Source organism: Scyliorhinus torazame, chromosome 3 (assembly GCF_047496885.1).
Source record: "Scyliorhinus torazame isolate Kashiwa2021f chromosome 3, sScyTor2.1, whole genome shotgun sequence".
Lineage (NCBI taxonomy): Eukaryota > Metazoa > Chordata > Chondrichthyes > Carcharhiniformes > Scyliorhinidae > Scyliorhinus > Scyliorhinus torazame.
Window position 1 is genome coordinate 51,148,262 of NC_092709.1, and position 19,111 is coordinate 51,167,372.

General features: G+C 42.8%; 1 protein-coding gene across 3 annotated transcripts in view; it reads right to left on the reverse strand.

Moving 5' to 3' along the window:
• intu (inturned planar cell polarity protein) overlaps positions 1-19,111 on the reverse strand; it is a 125,927-nt gene that overhangs the window by 27,653 nt on the left and 79,163 nt on the right. For all 3 annotated transcript variants that reach the window (XM_072495678.1, XM_072495679.1, XM_072495677.1), the window contains 5 exons: positions 11,773-11,891; positions 10,685-10,774; positions 9,687-9,764; positions 8,296-8,485; positions 2,261-2,314 (listed from right to left, as the gene is read on the reverse strand). In XM_072495678.1, the coding sequence (XP_072351779.1) occupies positions 2,261-2,314; positions 8,296-8,485; positions 9,687-9,764; positions 10,685-10,774; positions 11,773-11,891 (531 nt within the window). The remainder of the gene's footprint in view (positions 1-2,260; positions 2,315-8,295; positions 8,486-9,686; positions 9,765-10,684; positions 10,775-11,772; positions 11,892-19,111) is intronic.

A 19,111-nucleotide genomic window follows, 5' to 3' on the forward strand; every position in this document is an offset into this window, starting at 1 on the left:
AACCTCCTTCCCACCCCGGGAACAGGGTGACCCACCTTTCCTCCACGATGTCCAGCAGGGTCTCCAGCTCTGCATCCACATACCAGGTGCCGTTCTTTGTGTTGTCATCTTGTTGGCTGGGATGAGTGGAGTGCTAATATGCAGCTGCAGCGTGCCAGCCTCTCGAGTGGCAATCCCAACCCCGTTGAATCAGACACTATTTTTCAGTGGAATCGATTGAGTTCCACGTGGTGCCAGTGCTAGCCCATTAACGGATCATGAATTGCTCCAGGACCGGCGTGAATTTAGTAGAAGTCCACCGATTCAGTCCCGGTGTCAACACTTAGTTTCTGAAACAGAATCCCACCCAATATACTTGTTCAACATTTCTGCCATTTCCTGGTTTCCCATGATTCCCAGTCACAACTTCACTCACACGGGCAGCATGGTGGCACAGTGGCAAGCACTGTGGCCTCACAGTGCCAGGACCTGGGTTCAATTCCAGCCCCTGGGTGACTGTCTGTGTGGTGTTTGCACTTTCTCCCTGTGTCTGCGTGGTTTTCCTCCCGCAGTCCAAAGATGTGTAGTTTAGGTGGATTGGCCATGCTAAATTGAACCCGAGTGTCCAGGAATGTGCAGGTTAGGTTACGGGGTGCGGTAGGGTGAGGCGGGCTGGGGAGTGGACCTAGATAAAGTGCTCCTTCGGAGGGACGACGCAGATCCGATGGGCCAAATGGCCTCCTTCTGCACTGTGGGGTTTCTATGATAACTTTAGCTACTCTTTTCTGTTTTATATAACTTTTACTGTCTGTTTTTATCTTTCTTGCTAGTTTTCCCTCATACTCTTAATTTTTCCAGATTCAATTCTGGCTTTGTGTAGAAGCCAATTATTTTCTAATACACCTGATAGGTAAAAGATAGCTATTTAGTGTAAATATTAAGCCCCAGTCTTTCTAAATACCCATTTTAAATTCACTCATAACCTCAGGTCATTTCAAAACATACAGCTTCAACAGAACAGCATGACACAGCATAATTCCATTATAGATTAAAACAGCACATTTGCAAGACAGTTTGACACTATACTTGTGCTGTCGGATCAAGGACATAGCAACACCACAGTAATATGAAGGCACCATTGTTCATAATGGTGATAACAGCTAAGTCAGCAGAAGCCCAGTTTAAGCTGGTCGCAATAACAGCATAATATCGCATTCCATAACATGTACAAGAATTCAGACATGAAACAATTAAAGCCAATGTTGCACATTGAAGATTGACAGCTAACCATCAAATCAAACTCATTTGATTCTAACCCAAACCAATTAGGATTACATAGGGGTGTAGATAGATGGCTAAAGACTGATATGATTTAGTATAACCGTGTGGGTCCGTACGGCCATTTTTATCCCGATCATTCTATACTTTGATCTAAACTATTCTCTATCTCTATACTTTCATTTTTCCACTCTGACTCTTGAAGTAAATGCAAGCTGTTTGCCATAAGCAAGAAACCATTTCTGTATTATTTTAAAAATCAAATTGTGTACAAGTTGCTTCTCTTCAAGTCCATTTTGCTAGCTGGACTTATTAGAGAATAAGATTTAAGTGATTCTCAACTGTAATCAAATATAGAGGCAATAAACGATTCTTATTTGCACCCGAGAAGTTTTAACTCAAATTTCTACTGAGTTTTAGTGTTTGCAAGTGCCACTAGATCCACATGGTAGATCTCTTTCACCTTGGGTGACTGTGTATAGAGTTTGCACATTTTCTCAGTGTCTGTGTGGATTTCCTCCAGGTATTCCGGTTTCCTCCTGCAGTCCACTGACATTAGTGTTAAATTATGAATGCAAATATGAGCAACTAGTTTTACTTTGAACACAACCAAGAATCATACAATTTACAGTGCGGAAGGAGGCCAATCGCCCATCGAATCTGCACCGGCCCTTACAAAGAGCACCCTACTCAAGCCACGTCTCTACCTTATCCCCGTAACCCCCACTTAACCTTTTTGGACACAAAGTGCAATTTAGCATGGCCAATCCACCTAACCCGCACATCTTTGGACTGTGGGAGGAAATCGGAGCCCACCCGCAGGAAACCCACGCAGACAGGGGGAGAACGTGCAGACTCCGCACAGACAGTGACCCAAACTGGGATTCGAACATGGGATTCTGGAGCTGTGAAGCAACTGTGCTAACCACTATGCTACCGTGCTGCCCGTACGGAAGTACATGAGATGATGTTCAAATGTTGCACATTATTGTAGTTTTATTACCAGTTCTCCAAAGTCTGCTGATTCTAGATCACTCAGTGCAGTATCAATATCCACCTGAAATTGGAATAATTAGAATTTAGGTGCAATTAAAGTAAAATACATGCCAGAATCACTAAACTCATTGAAAAAAAAAATTTTGGAGTCATGATTAGCACATGAAAAGTAACAGGTGACTTTCTATTATGTGCCAGGGTTTAGAGAACACCAAAATATATCATGGAGTTCACCTGACCCTCAACTTTTAATAGATTTTGATTATGGGGAGCACAAGGGCCCACTTTACAGGTGTCATGCAACAGAGATCTAAAGTATTTTTAAACAAAAACAATGTTTATTCTATGAATCCAGTTAACATTTTAGAAACACACAGTAAACATCGTATCAACTACCAACACTAATAACCCCCCAAAGATACAGTACTCTTATAGGTAACCCTTAGTAAGATTCCTAACAACATCCATAAGTCAAAGAACCTTTTTAACAAAGACCGTAGGTTTGCATTCCTTACAGAAACAGGTATTACTTTGAAATCATCAAGTGATCTGGAGACATTCTTTAGCATGCAGAGAGAGACCAAAATACACCTCCTTGGTTTGAATGCAGCTCTCCAACTGAAAACAAAACTAAAATCCAGAGCCAAAAACAACTTCCAGCTCAAAACGAAAGTAAAAAGCAGAGCCCAGCTCCACCCACACACTGACATCACTGCAGCCACTTGAGAAGACAAACATTTCTTAAAGTGACATTCCCATGACACTTCTTACTTCATAAATTTACAGGCAGTTATGTAGAATTTAAGTAGTTACGAGTGTAATAAACTGACCAGCAGCCTGAATTTTAGGCCCGATACAGAACTGGACACTTTAAATTAAGATTTGGACATATTAAATTAAACCACAGTCAGAACCACAGGCAGGCCTGATGTTAATTCAAACTTAGCTAAGTTCAAATACACTGAACACAGACAGACTGCCAGGACATGTCTGGGCCTGCTCTGTCCAACAACACATCAGGAGATAATCAGTCCCATTCCAATGGATTGATTGTTGTAGACTGTCCAGATAAAGCGAGACCTTTTGGACCCAGTTTACCATATATGGAGTACGGTTACGTGCGAACAATACACCTAAGAGATGGACCTACACCCGCCCTGAAACCTCATGGCTGAGGGAGAGTGAACTTTCTGGAAAGGCACGAAGAGGGGTATAACGATCCAGGACCCTCCTTAGCGAAGACTCACAGAGGTAGTAAAGGTTGGACGACCAACCAGAGATGGAAGATAGTGTACGAGATCCACCTTCATGGCCGAAGATCCTGAGGAACCGAGACTCCGACCCGCAACTCGACTGAGTCCATCGCCTCGGGTAATATTAAGAATCTTGGGATCATTTACTATTGTTTTGAGATAATTTAAGATGGGTGACTGTTTTACTGTGTTTAATAATAAATTTGTGAATCATATACTTGTATTTGTTCTTTGTTCATCTCACAAAGAAAGGCACCTGGGTAAAACATTTGAGGAATAAACTGATTATTTGTCTGAAGTTTTACTGACAACACAAAGAAAGGCAAGTAGTTTTTCAACTATGCTGCTGATGGGGTATGCAAGAGGCAGCAATACTTTTTCACCCAACAACAATTTATATTTCATAAAATGGTGTGCCTAATTTATGACGTATATCGATGAGTATAGTTAGTTAACGGAGGGAAAAAATTAGAAAAATCTAGATTTTAAAAAATAGTCAACAATGGTGTGGCACAGAATGAAACATCCACTATTTACTAATTTCTATCATCCCATCAAGGAAAAGCAAGACATACTCCACAGGGAGGGAAAATTCAGTGCAGGTCACTAAGGGCTACACTAGAAGTGAACCAGAGTCACAATTAGATAATCATGCTAAGTTGGAGAATGCAAACATTTTGGAAAAATTGACAAGGGTAGAGGAAGCAAGAAAAATATAAGATCACCTAAATACCTTGGAAGAAAAAAAATCCAAGATTGACTTTAGCTAGGTTTCAACTGGTCAAAAGGTCCTTTAAATAATTATTAAATAATAGAACTAAGCCTCATGTTACGTGGGTTGATTGGAAAGAAACAAGTTGGCAGGCAATAACATACACAGCACTTCCATGAAGCTTTGTAAAAATAAATCTATAGAAAGCCTGGTACATTTTCAGAGAATCCACTCCTCACTCCTTAGTCTACTGGGGAATGTTCATATTTTATTTTTTTATTTGCGGGATTTGATTATTTAAGGCACAGCAAGATCGATTCTTGATCAGCAAGGGGGTGAAAACAGTCTTTTTTCTCAAGAGACTGGCTGCAAAAGGCAGCTGTATAAGATAACGGTGCACAGCGTTACGGGCAATGTATTGGCATGGATAGAGGGTTGGTTAACTGACAGAAAGCATAGAGTGGGGATAAATGGGTGTTTTTCTGGTTGGCAATTAGTGGCTTGTGGTGTGCCTCAGGCATCAGTGTTGGAACCGCAATTGTTTACAATTTATATAGGTGATTTGGAGTGGGGGATCAAGTGTTATGTGTCAGAAGTTTGCAAAGATGAGTGGTAGAGCCAAGTGTGCAGAAGACACAAAGTCTGCAGAGGGATATAGATAGTTTAAGTGAGTAGGCAAGAGTCTGGCAGATGGAATCCAATGTTGGTAAATATGAGGTCATCCAATTTGGTAGGATGGACTATTATTTAAATAGACTATTATTTAAATGGTAAAACATTGTAGCATGCTGTCGTGCAGAGGGACCTGGGTGTCCTTGTGCATGAATCACAAAAAGTTTGTTTTTCAAGTACAGCAGGTAATTAAGAAGGCAAATGGAATTTTGTCCTTCATTGCTAGAGGGATGGAGTTTAAAAACAGGGAGGTTATATTGTAGCTGTACAGGGTGCTGGTGAGGCCACACCTGAAGTATTGTGTATAGTTTGGTCTCCTTACTTAAGAAAGGAAAGGATGTACTTTCACTGGAGGAGGTGCAGAGGAGATTCACTAGGTTGATTCGAGAATTGATTCCGGCTTTTGAGCAGAGACAGAGAAGACTGGGACTATACTCATTGGAATTTAGAAGAATGAGGGGGGGGGGGGATCTTATAGAAACATAAAATTATGACAGGAACAAATAAAAGCAGGGAGGTTGTTTCCACTGGCGGGAGAAACCAGAACTAGGGGACATAGCCTCAAAATAAGGGGGAGCAGTTTTAGGACTGCGTTGAGGAAGAACTTCTCCACCCAAAGGGTTTTGAATCTGTGGAATTCCCTGCCCAGTGAAGCAGTTGAGGCTACCTCTTCGAATGTTTTTAAAGCAAAGCTAGATAGATTTTTTTAACATTAAAGGAATTAAGGGTTATGGTGAGTGGGCAGGTAAGTGGAGCCGAGTCCACAAAAATATCAGCTATGGTCTTATTGAATGGCGGAGCAGGAGCCAGATGGCCTATTCCTGCTCCTAGTTCTTATGCTCAATAAATCCATGATCAGGTTACATGAATTTTGATAGTGACTAATGGGATGAATAGCGCTTTTCTCTCCTATTCCATGCCATCTTATGCTTTTGTTAAGAATTGGTTGATCATTGTGTAAGATCATCAACAAGTCAAGCTGCAATTAATTTCAAACACTACTTTCACAAAACACTTGCACCAAAACAAAGTGAAAAATACATTTCAGGTCTATTTTTTTCTCAGCAAGCATGGAAATCCTCCCTTATTAATTAATCTTGCTTGCAATGAAAAGCTACAAGTTCATTATCCCCTTTTAATTAAATGTTCATTCCTCATTGTGCTTTAGAGAAGGGCTTGGGACAAATCATATGCAATAGCAGCAAGAGGCATTGAAGATTTTTTTTAAAATTCCAGACACATTCTGTATCCCACTTTTTTGATCCACACACACCGTGGGATGAATAAAACAGGGGGCGACGTGCTCCATGCCCACCTGTCCTGCAGCCATAAAGCACTGTGGGGCTGATTAACAGGGGCTGTGTGAGACTTGAGTTCCTCATTGCAGCATGCACTCTGGAACTGCCAGCCAAACCAATTGGCTTGAAGCATCAGGGAATCATCAGTGGTTGTTGAAGGACTGCTGGTGAAGAAAGGATCCCATGGCCTCGGATCCCTGAGCAGATACGTCCGGAGTCTTGGGCAGCAAGTGCTTGGATAGGTCATGGAGAGGGGCAGTGGAGGTGGGTTTAAGGAACTAGCAGGTGCAAAGGAAGGGGGGCTTCAATCGTAAGGGGAGCTGCCCCACGATCAGAAAAGAGCACCCTCCCCCAACAGCGATCACCCACCTCCCCAACTCCCTTTTGAAACTGAACGTGACAAATTGGGCTTCCCTCTCCCATCCTGCTATCCATGCAAAACATTTTAAGGCATGGGCAACGTATTATTAGGGTCAACTGGCTTGATAACAAACCAATGGACTCTTAATTGTTCATTTAAATATGATAACAAGCTGACCATTTGGTGCCTACTCAAACTCCCATACTATGGGGTGAGTGGGAAGGTGATGGAATGGGTGCCACCACATTTTATATGCCATCCCCCATCGGGGGCATGTAAAATTCAGACCCATCTTTCTGTTTGCATTATGGAACTTTATGTTTAAAGGAATGTATATGGATTTCCCTTCATATGCAAAGCAAAGATTCATAATATTTTATGTTATTACATATTCATCCTGAGGTGCTGCAATATTATTATGGCTGTTTGAACATTATGGTTGGTAACATACATGCTAAAAGAAAAAGGAGATTTAAATATCATTAACGGAAAAAAGATGTTACATGAAAAACTAAAACCATGCAACACAAGTCACATTGAACTGATGTGAAATCCATTCACTTTGAAACTTTCCAGTCATGGAAACATCATTCATCTATGTTAATAAAAAAACACCATAGCAAATGAGCAGAATGAACAAGGTTGCAAGGCTACACGCTCTTCCATCCTTCAGTCCTTCACATTCACATCCTTTCTCAAGTAAGGGGACCAAAACGGTGTGCAGTACTCCAGATGCGGTCTCACCAATGCTCCATACTATTGCAACAGGACTTCCTTACTTTTATACACTATTGCATTCGCAATGAATGCCAAAATTCCATTTACCTTCCTCATTACCTGCTGCACCTGGATACTAACTTTCTGCGATTCGTGCACGAGGACATCCAGATCCTTCTGTACTGAAGCATTTAGAAGTTTCTCTCCATTTAGATAATAGGTTGCCTTTTAATTCCTCTGACTAAAATGGATAATCTGACATTCATCCACATTAAATTCCATCTGCCAAATTTTGGCCCACTCACCTAACCATCCATTTCCATTTTTAAATTTCTTATTTCCTCATTGTCACTAGCTTTCCCACCTATACATTCAGTCCCTTCATCCAAGTCATTTATATAAATTGTAAAAAGTGACTCCTTCAAAGAAATTCCCTAAATTGGTGTAACATGACTTCCCTTTCATAAAACCATGATGACTCTGTCCAATTGCCTTGAATTTTACCAACTGCCCTCCCATAACATCTTTAATAATAGCTTCTAACATTTTCCCGATGACAGTAGTTAGGCTAACTAGCCTGTAGTTTGCTGCTTTCAGTTTCCTGGTCTTTTCGAATAAATAATAATGACATTTGCTATTTTCTAATCTAATAGAACCCTCCACGAATCTAGGGAATTTTGAAAAATTAAAATTGATAAATCAACAATCTCATTATCCAAAGAGCTTAGGATGAAGTCCATCTGTACCCAGGAAATGTTAGCCCACAGATCCAACAAATTTGCTCAATACCACTTCCCTGGTGATTCCAATTTTCCCGAGTTTCTCCCTCCCTTTCATTTCCTGATTTACAGCCATTGCTGGTATGTTACTTGTGTCCTCTATAGTGAATACCGAAGCAAAATACTTTTTCACACGATAATGCAATAGGCAATGTGTATTTGAAGGCTAAGGATATACAATAAAAACTGAGTAAATAAAAATTTACTGCAAGCAATGGTTGTAGCTGCCTTTCAAATAAAATTAGCTTACCTTGACACCCTGAGGCAACGTAAGCCAGCGAACTCCGGGTAGACCATCTGTAAACATCGCACTCGAACTACTGTAACACTGAGAACTGGGACTTGCTCTGCAGTTTAACTTTGCTGGCTGGATAGCTCGTTGGAAGTACAGATTGAAAAAGTGGTCTAACTGAGGAACATTCTCCGACTTGCAAAAGGCACTGAAAGAGGACAAGATATTTAGAACTAAAGAGTGTGAATAATAAATTACTTCATTAACTGTTTAGAAACAGAATTACAAAAATAAATAAGCAAAATTACAATAACTCATCATACAATAAACTAGCACTTCAGTGATATCAGATGATGTTTAGAAGATGCTGTCAACCTTGACTTTTAAGTGTAAGCTTTATAAATAAATACTGCTCGCCATCTGTTCTTTTGTCTAGATAAAAGGTTTCACCATCAAGACCTCTTGTAGATCACTATAATTAGTCACTTCAGCATCAATTTATTTTTCCAGCTATTTGTGGTGTGTTTGGTCTGAACGTTGAATCATTGGAAAAAGAACTAAACAATAAGTGAGAGGAGTTAATTAGCCTGAGTTTGTCAACTGTTATTAAGCTTTGATGCTGATCCATGGAACAGCACAACCAGCTCAATGCAATACTTCTACCCTTTCTCCAGTCACTGCCTTAGGCTGACCATTTGTATTCTGTTCAACTCCAAATGGGCGTTTCTGATCCGTATCCCTTCCAGCAGAAAGAACACTTATTTCTACATCTGAATATTGACTGTCTTAGTCTTTACCTCAGCCTGAGCTGAAACCCTTGGAGGTTCCTTTTACCAACTCCAAACTCAATTATTCCCGTTTTCTCATTGCTACTCTTTCATTCTCACCATCCATTGAAATCATATGGAGTCCAACAATTCTGTTCACATGTGTTCCTGCACCACGTCCCACTCCCATCTTCAATAACCTACATTGGCTCTTACTCCTTATAGTACCTCAATTATGATATGTGAAGTTACCAACAGTTTTGAAAACTTACCTGTCAAAAGATTCCTCACTCCAGAACAGGCTTCCCCCTTAGATCAGAATCCCTTTCACCTGGCATGTTCCACACAGATTTCAGAAACCCACCTATTGTGTATTCATGCTATTTCTAGTGTTTCCTCACTAGCAGTCTTGCAGTGAAACAGGGCACTTTAAGAGACTGATCATATGACATCTTCAGCTGTTTGCACAGGCAAACGGGCAGTGTACGTTAGCAGCCTGTAGTGTTAACATCTTCCAATCAAGCTCTTTGTTTGTTTGAGCCTCAAGATATTTTCAGTTTATAACTTTGAATTAATATTTATAATCATTTTTTAAATTTACTATCGATCTGGTGCTTGTAACAACTTTGTTTCAGTACTTGCCTGTCTAATGAGTTGTACATATACTTCAAGGTTCTCACTACATTCCGGATCATGTTCCTTAGCTGTAGAAGGGGTACCCTTTGAAGGAGAGAACAACCGGTCAATTTAGCATGTGCACATGCTTGAATGAATTATAATAGCTCTTGTACTGGTGGAAAATAGCAGCAAAAACTTCTGTTTGTTTTGTTGGGGGTGGAGGAGAAATGGGCAGCAATAACTCCTACTGATATTGTGCCTTTAATGCAGCAAAACATCTTGAGGCATTTCACAGTAGCGGATCAAATAAAATTTTACACCAAGCCATATAAGGAGGCATTGGGAGAGGTAATCAAAAATGTGGTCAAAGATGGATGTCTAAGAAGTGTCTAAAAGGTGGAGAGAGATCAAGAAGTGGAGAGTTAAGGAAGCGATTCCCAGAGTTTAGGGCCTAGGCAGCTGAAGTCCCAGACATGACTGGTGGAATGATGAAAATCGGGGATGTGCAAGAGGCCAGAATGGAGAAATTAAGAAATCACAAAGCATTATAGGGCTAGAGGTTACAGTGATAGGAAGTGAGGAGATCACGTTTGAAATCAAGGCTGATAACTTTCAAAATTGAAATATTGGTACACCAGGAATCAATGCTGGGCTATACGCACAGAGCAGATAGGCGACGGGTGACTTTGTGAATAATTAGCATTTTGAAGTAGAGATTTGTTGTTAATGAGCTTGAGTTTATGGAAGGCACTAGGTGGGAGGCCAACCAAAGCAATGACTTTCTTTCATAAGCGCCACAAATCATTCAACATTCTCCTGCTACTTAAAGCCAAATCCTGTAAACCACATATTTATATTCGCACATCAACCCGAATTTCTGGGTTCCGAACTTCTGAATGCAATTGGAAATATTATTTTGGTGAGCTAAACTGGAAAAAAAAAAGAACATGCACAGGCCAATATGAATTAATAATTATTCTTCCAAGAATGTTTCTACAACATTAACCAAAAACTTTATTTACCTTTCAGCTGGTAGTCCTATGAGCAGTAGGTTGCTACCTTCTTTCCAATAGCCTACATTAATCAGTTTTCCATCCAGCAGCAATGACGAACTATCCAAAAGAATTGCACAAAGTAAACCATTTTTAAAATTTGATTTCGGGTGACTTTTCTTTGGTTATACATACAGCAGGTCCTCACTCTTGTAATTTATTCTTTTGAACCTTTTTTTTTTTTAAAAAAAACAACAATTTGCATTGCCATTTTCAGTTTTATGTCATCTGCACTCTGGTCCAGGTCCTGCCCCTCCTGTATTGCACTTTGGGCCAGCCATTACCATGTTCTGATGCCAGAATAGCCACCAAAAACCCAAGAAACAGAGAGTGAGTAGGAGCGCAGGGCAGGGACAGGAAGCCGCCAGTCACCGCTCAGGTGATAAACTACGAGGAACAGGGCGGGAGTGGAGTCCCCAGCTTCTTCCGCAGCAACCCCCTTTAAGGGTTAGCTGACTGGTGGTGGTTTAACCTGAGGATCACCACATCTCAGGCGAGGGGATGGGGACTTGGGGGGGGGGGGGGGGGGGGAAGATAGATAAAGCGGGCCTTCAGAAATAAACTCAGCCAGTACGGGAATTGAACCTGTGCTGTTGACCTCGCTCTGCATTACAAAACAGTTGTTCAGCCAACTGAGCTAAACCAGTTGGTTCACTTGAGTGACTGATATGGATCAGATTGGTGGCAACAGCACCAGGTTCCATCCCCTTTCCAGTTGGTATGGAGAGGCCTGCCTCTTCGCTCTACCTGTGGTGGAAGTCGTGGTATTATGGGTAAGACCTGGCTTCGGGAGAAGAAAGTCATATTTCATGGATAGCGAAATTTGTGATTATTGAAGAAATAAAGCATGTTAAATAGAAAGAAAACATGTATATACTTTAGCAAAGTGTAGAGAAAACATATTACACTATATTTGCACCTTCAGCTCAGATGGTTGACTGGTGAATCACTGATATAAATTATATATATTATTTTTCTTTTTAAAATAATGGCAACTTATGACAAACAGCGGCTCAACATTTTTCATTCTACAAATTAAATAACATGCTTTGGATCACCTGATAATTTGTCCCCCAGTTATATTCTCCAGCATGTCACAGAGCGTAAGAAATATTCCTCGGACATTTTTCAACTTTTGGGATATGTTCGTCATTGGATACTGGTAAAGAATTTCTTGCTGTTGAAAAATAAGAAATGCTTCACATCGTTACAGCTAAACGCAAAATGTAACTGCTAACATTAGCACGATACTTCACCACCTGCACAACATATTAAAACTGTTTTTTGTGCTTTGTAGAATAACTAGGTCAACGCTGTTTGCAGTTTAAGGCCTCAATTTTCAAGGTATACACAAATACTCAATGTACAAGAAGTGCATCCAGTTTAATGTTACCTAAGCAACAGCATGATGTAGTTCAGTCAATGATGTTAGTTAGTATTTCATGTTGGGACATCCCCAAGTACTGAATCATGAAACATAAGCGGAGACACCTGAAGTTCTAAACATTTGGTTTTGTTGCAAGCTGGTTCACTAAAAGCTATGATGTAAAAGGGCGGCTAAACTAGCAAAGGAACAATCATGTCCTGCCTGACTGACACTGCTCCAAACTTCAGAAAGGTCACAGAACTAACCAATTCATACGGATGAACATATTTTTAGAGGAGAGTAAATAATAAAAAAAGCACTGGAAGCATATTAATATAGAGGTGCCGCTTAGTCATAAAGTCACAGAATTTTATCATAGAATTTACAGTGCAAAAGGAGGCCATTTGGCCCATTGAGTCTGCACCGCCCCAACCTAACTTTTTTTTGGACACTAAGGGCAATTTAGCAAGGCAAATCAACCTAACCTGCACATCTTTGGACTGTGGGAGGAAACCGGAGCACCCGGAGGAAACCCACACAGACACGGGAAGAACGTGCAGACTCCACACAGACAATGACCCAAGCTGGGAATCGAACCTGGGAAGCAACTGTGCTAACCACTGTGCTACCGTGCTGCCCTAGAGGTCTACAGCACAGAAAATGCCCTTTGGCCCATCATGTCTGCGCTAGTCAAAAACAACCACTAACTATTGTAATCCCATTTTCCCGCACTTGGCCCATAGCCTTGTATGCTATGGCATTGCAGGCGCACATTTACATATTTCTTAAATGTTATGAGGGTCTCTGCCTCCACCATCTTTTCAGGCAGCAAGTTCCAGACTCTCACCATCACGTGGTGGGTGGCACGGTAGCTCAGTGGTTAGCACTGTTGCTTCACAGCTCCAGGGTCCCAGGTCCGATTCCCGGCTTGGGTCACTGTCTGCGTGGAATCTGCACATTGCCCATAGCGAACAAAAGGTGTGAAAGGCCAAACTGCAGAGCAGCTAACATCAGAGGTGTAGCCACCTGGGTTGGCCACTTCCCGACTTAAAATGGAGATCCGCAAAGACTACAGGGAAACTCAGCCAACACAAGGCAAAAACTAGTAAGTGCAAAAATCCTGTGTATTAGAACTTGCAAGAGCCCAGACAGCACTGAAACTCACAGCCATCTGCATGCTAATGAGCGATCCCCGGGTATAATTGAAACATGTAAGGTGAATAAGGCCAAGCCAGACTCCTCAGTGCCAGCAGGAGCCAAGACAAAGGAAGGCCAATGGACACTCAAGGACCGCCCAGTGATCAGGGAACAGCTGCAGTATTGGAGAGATCGATCCAAGTGATCAGAACTTAGTCCAATCACTTGGAACCAGGTACGGGTTCTGCCCCGACAGGGCATGAAGCCCCTGGGGACTATAAAATAGAGTCCCCAAGTTCAATTCGTACTTCTTGGCAGGGTCACTCAGCAACTCGAATCAACCCTTGAGAGTGAACTTCCTAAGCTGCTGCATCAACCAAGTAAGCCTCCAGTCAATGCACACTACGAGATAGGCGCTCCTACCTACCAGTCCATACCAGCTTTTGAATCCTGCAGACTCAGATCAAATGAAAGGCCATTTGTTCACCATATATGGTGGGCCAATTCCGAAGCTAAGTATAGGCCTTTTAGTGATAGGGATAGTCTAGAAAGTGGAGTTTATGCATGAGTAGTGATTTACTGTGTGTAATAAATGTGTTTTGATTTGAATCTTACTAGTTGGTGTGTTGAGTTATTGATCAGTACTTGAACTTGAACCTCGTGGTGGTATCATAAAGATACCTGGCGACTCTAGAGCAAAGGTTATAGAAATAGAGCAAATTCAGTAAAGACCCAACGGGCAACGAATTAAGAGCCAACCAAAAGTTAGCAACATATCACTGGCAACATCCTGACGGGACCCGACTTAGAAGTGGCCTAACCACTCCGGGAGAACCCAAAATTTGTATTAGAATCCAATTGGGAACAGAAAAACCACAAGTGTTCAAGCAGTTCTGATTAATCCTCATAATTCGGAAGCATGTTAATGCGTGCGTAACTAACAGGGCTATAAGGTAAAACTGATAGATTTTGTTGCGGAAAACTGTCGGGAGTTTGTATTCCGGAAAATAGCGAAAGCCGTACTCGTAATTACAGCACCGCCTTAATACCCCTTGTTCCAAATTTTAAGAGAGTATTTAGAGAGGAAAGTTGGCAATGCAACGCCTCATGAACCCTGAAGAATTTGTGGTCGCAGCGACCAGCAGCAGAGTAGGTCAGTGTCCCGTTTGGGAAGAAGAGATCAGGAAATATCTCAAAGTGAAAGGATGGCCCCTTTGGAGTGAATTCTGTGATAATGAGGAAACAGGTCCCGGGAGTATAGGACATACTTGGTGGGAGAACCTGTCAGAGATCCATAAGAAAAGCTTAGGGAAAGCTCGCAAGCCGATGGCAATCGTGTCCTGTCTGGCACAATTGCAAGGCACAGAGGAGGTCGTTCGGATGCTCCGCAAAGAGATAGAAGAGAGACATTGAATGAGCAAGGTCGATGTTAGTGAGATTGAGAGAGAGAATATAGATTTGAGAAGGAAAGGACGGAGAGGTGGATGATGCCAAAGGGACACACCAGTCTTGTCTAGCGCATCTGAGCAGCTTCCAAACCCAATACGATAAGGCCTATCAGGACACGCAACGTGCAGTCCTGGTAAGAGAAGAGACAGAGAAACAGGTAGAGGCATTGCAAAGGCAGTGCAGCAATTTAAAAGCAGCGTTAAGAGCACTCCATGCTGCCACCACGGAGCACAAACAAAGCTCATTAGATCATGCGAAATGCAGGAAGCAGATTGCGGAACTGCAGTCTTTGCTTTCAGTACAAAATGGGTTTCAGAGCACCTTTGGATCCCAATTAGATGAGGAAGACGGCCCTGATTGGCAAGAATTAAATGAAACCATGCATAGGTATGTTCAGGGAACATGTGCGCAAGGAAAGCCCCAAAAGAGAAAAGCACCCCAACCCCCCACAGAGCAGATAGATCAGGCACCCATGAATCCAGTCACTACCCACCGCACAGTCACATCGGAAGGAGACGCAGAATTTCTTTACACCACCCCCTTAACCGTGACCCAATTACGGGACGCGTGCGAACAGATCACACCGTTCCTCCCCACCTCAGACCCCCACCACTTCTTTGCTAGAGTGAAGAAGCAGGCGACCATGTACGGCCTGGATGAGCGTGAGCAAGTGAAGCTCACAGTTTTGAGTTTAGACCCTTCAGTTGTAGCAGCCCTTCCCGACTCACAGAATGTAGGAGGAGGCACCCTTGCAGAGATGCACACGGCGATCCTAGACGCGATCGGCTATAACAGAGGTGACCCAGTAGAAGGCCTGAATAAGTGCAGGCAGAAGACGACAGAACACCACACAGCGTTTGCTGGATGCCTGTGGATCCATTTTACAGCCGTTTTTGGAAACTTAGACCGCGCACATATGTCCCCAGACAACATGGCCAAATGGACCTGCACCCTCATCTCCCATGCCACAGAGGCAGGACGAAAAGCTTGCGCAAATTATGACCCCTCAGATGAGGCCCACAATCAAAAATGGGTTTTGAAGAGATTGTCCCGCGCTTGGGAGCAATCAATTGCAGGCAAAACCGCATTTATAGCACCCGATGAAGAGCAGGTAGAAATGAACCCAGTTAAAGCACACCAGAACCCCGCATGGGTAAATGAGGGCAGGAACAGCCAACCCCAGCCCAAAGCTCAAGAATGTTACAATTGCGGACAATTAGGACATTACGCACAAGAATGTCAAGCCCCCCTGAAACAGCAACGGAATCAGCCCACAAATGCCCCCCGAACCAGCAAAGACACCAACAGCCCCGACCCCCCACCCAGGGAACCATACCCAAGGGAACAATGCACCAGAGAGCCTGCACCACCTTATGTGCCCCAGGGGTCATGTTACAACTGTGGGCAGTCAGGACACTTTGCCCGAGATTGCAGGAGACCCCCACCAGCTAGACTAGCCCCCAGATATGAAAGAGAACACCACCCACAGAAGCTACAAGGTCCCAGCTGCCCCATGCAAACTGTGACAACTTACCCACCACTTCTCATGGCAGGGACACCTCAGCAAGGCCACTTCATTTTTGTTTCACTCCTCCTTCCTCTCTTCTTCAGCCACACTACACTGCCTCCATATGCTAGTTACACCCCAGTCCAAATGTGATTTACGATGTCCTTTCTGATTAAACCTGCAGCATGTTGTTTAATGTTTGTTTGTTAGTGCTATTGTTAAGTGTTGTTTGTACACTCGGAAGTTCCACGGCCACACGCCATATTTGTCGGCAGAAACCTGTGAAAACTTGCCAGCACGCTTATCGGCAGAAACCGCTGAGAGCTTGCCAGATCCCAGTTCATAACTGCTCATCTGGTTCGACTGTAGAACCTTTACAGCAACCCCCCAGGATGACTACATTTTTGACGGTTCTTGCCGGTTGCTCAGGCAGTGGAGAAACGGCATTGATCCCCGCCCTGCCTGAGGACCCCCCTCTGGTCAGCTACGCTCGGGTAGAGCACATACGGAATTGCTCACCGTCCTACCCGGGGATTCCATCCAAATCTTACCCGCCGCGGCCCATACGCACCCCATTTTTGGCTCATTATGTTCAAAATTATTTTGTTTAGTTTTGGCAACCTATGGTTGCTTCCCTCTGCTATTTACATCCTCAAACACTAGGATGGTAAATGACACAGGCTGTGAGACGGTTTGCAGTACGGCAGTATTTTCTTAGATGCCTAGTCCAAATTTTTGGTTTAAAAAAAATGAGGGAGTCACACATGGTGACCAATTATAAAGGGAAATTGGCACTAAAAGACAGACATGCTAACATTCAAGATATCACACAAGATAGTAACAGGTATTATGCTCGTGTCCATAGAACTCCGGAACCTCAGGAACTCCAGAGGAAGAAAAAGAGGAAGAGAAGAAAGGAAAAGAAGACAACAATGAAGAAGTCATACGTGTTTTTCGTCGTTATTGTAATATGTACCTGGTTCCGCGCGAATGCGAAAACACCCTGAAATAATTAACCCCGAGATAGTTACCTACACCCCGACCTGGTGTGACAAGTTTCTAACCTGGTATTCACTATTGTACATTGTAGAATCACTCTTAGTACTGGTAATACTCTGCAGTGTCATGCAGACACTTAAGACTTAGAAAATGGCGAAGGAGAGCCTACCGTTCTCGCACCCCGGTATACACATTTAGGTCCCCTATTTTCGGACTTCATCAAACCCCCCAACCCCTCGCGTGAATTAAAGTGCATCCGTTTTTCTTTATGGGTGTTTTGTTCAATAAAGAAATGTAAACCTCTGTGCTTGACTGCCAAGCCAGACAAACTTGTGTTGCTGCTTTTTGTACATTTAAAGTGTTGTAGATTATTTTTGATTGTTTGAGTGAGGATAGTTTATTGAGGATAGTTAGAGGTACCGTTTTTTATGTTGTAATGTATGTCCCTGTTGTGACATAGCGCCACTTAGAATTGTTAGTTAAAATTTTTCATACGTAGCTATGGTCAGTGTAGAGGCCATGGAAAGAGTGCTCGCTGGGTCAGGAAGTGAAGACAATGCAGTTATGTGATCCTTCACGCTTCGCGTTAGGGATCACAAGGAGGGAATGTAGCCACCTGGGTTGGCCACTTCCCGACTTAAAATGGAGATCCGCAAAGACTACAGGGAAATTCAGCCATCAGGCAAAAACAACCAAGTGCAAAAATCCTGTGTATTAGAACTTGCAAAAGCCCAGACAGCACTGAAGCTCACAGCCATCTGCATACTAATGCGCGATCCCCGGGTACAATTGAAACATGTAAGGTGAATAAGGCCAAGCCAGACTCCTTGGCGCCAGCAGGAGCCAAGACAAAGGAAGGCCAACGGACACTCAGGGACCGCCCAGTGATCAGGGAACAGCTCCAGTATTGGAGAAATCGATCCAAGTGATCAGAACTTAGTCCAATCACTTGGAACCAGGTACGGGGTCCGCCCCGAAGGGGAGTGAAGCCCCTGGGGACTATAAAATAGAGTCCCAAGTTCAATTCGTCCTTCTTGGCAGGGTCACTCAGCAACTCGAACCAACCCTTGAGAGTGATCTGCCTTAAGCTGCCGCATCAACCAAGTAAGCCTCCAGTCAACGCACGCTACGAGATAGGTGCTCCTAGCTACCAGTCCATACCAGCTTTTGAATCCTGCAGACTCAGATCGAACAAAACGCCATTTGTTCCCCATACCTGGTGGGCCAGTTCCGAAGCTAAGTATAGGCCTTTTAGTGATAGAGAATAGTCTAGAAAGTAGAGTTTATGCATGAGTAGTGATTTACTGTGTGTAATAAATGTGTTTTGATTTGAATCTTACTAGTTGGTGTGTTGAGTTATTGATCAGTACTTGAACTTGAACCTCATGGCGGTATCATAAAGATACCTGGCGACTCTAGAGCAACTATAACTCAAGGTTATAGAAATAGAGCAAATTCAGTAAAGACCCAACGGGCAACGAATTAAGAGCCAACCAAATGTTAGCAACAGAGGGTAAACTGTGACAGATGTAGATGTGGGGAAGGGGGAGAGGAAGGGGAAGCAAAGGGGAGAAACGTTAAGGAAAGGGGGATAAGATGGGGGGGGTGAAATATATATAAAGAAAGACAAGAAAGAAGGGGTAAAAGACAGTTACAATGAAATGGGATGAAAACCTTTAACAACTTTTGTTCTCTCTGGGGTCTGCCATTAGCATTCTTTCCCTTGGTTTCTGTGGCTATTAGCCCCCTGTTCCCTTGGCTTCTGTGGCTTTGACTCATTTTTCATTCTCTCAATCCACAGTATAAATATTTCCCACTTTCTCTGTCTTTTAGTTTGACAAATGGTCATCTGGACTAAAAATGTTAGCTCTTTTCTCTCCCTACAGATGCTGCCAGACCTGCTGAGATTTTCCAGCATTTTATCTTTGGTTTCAGATTC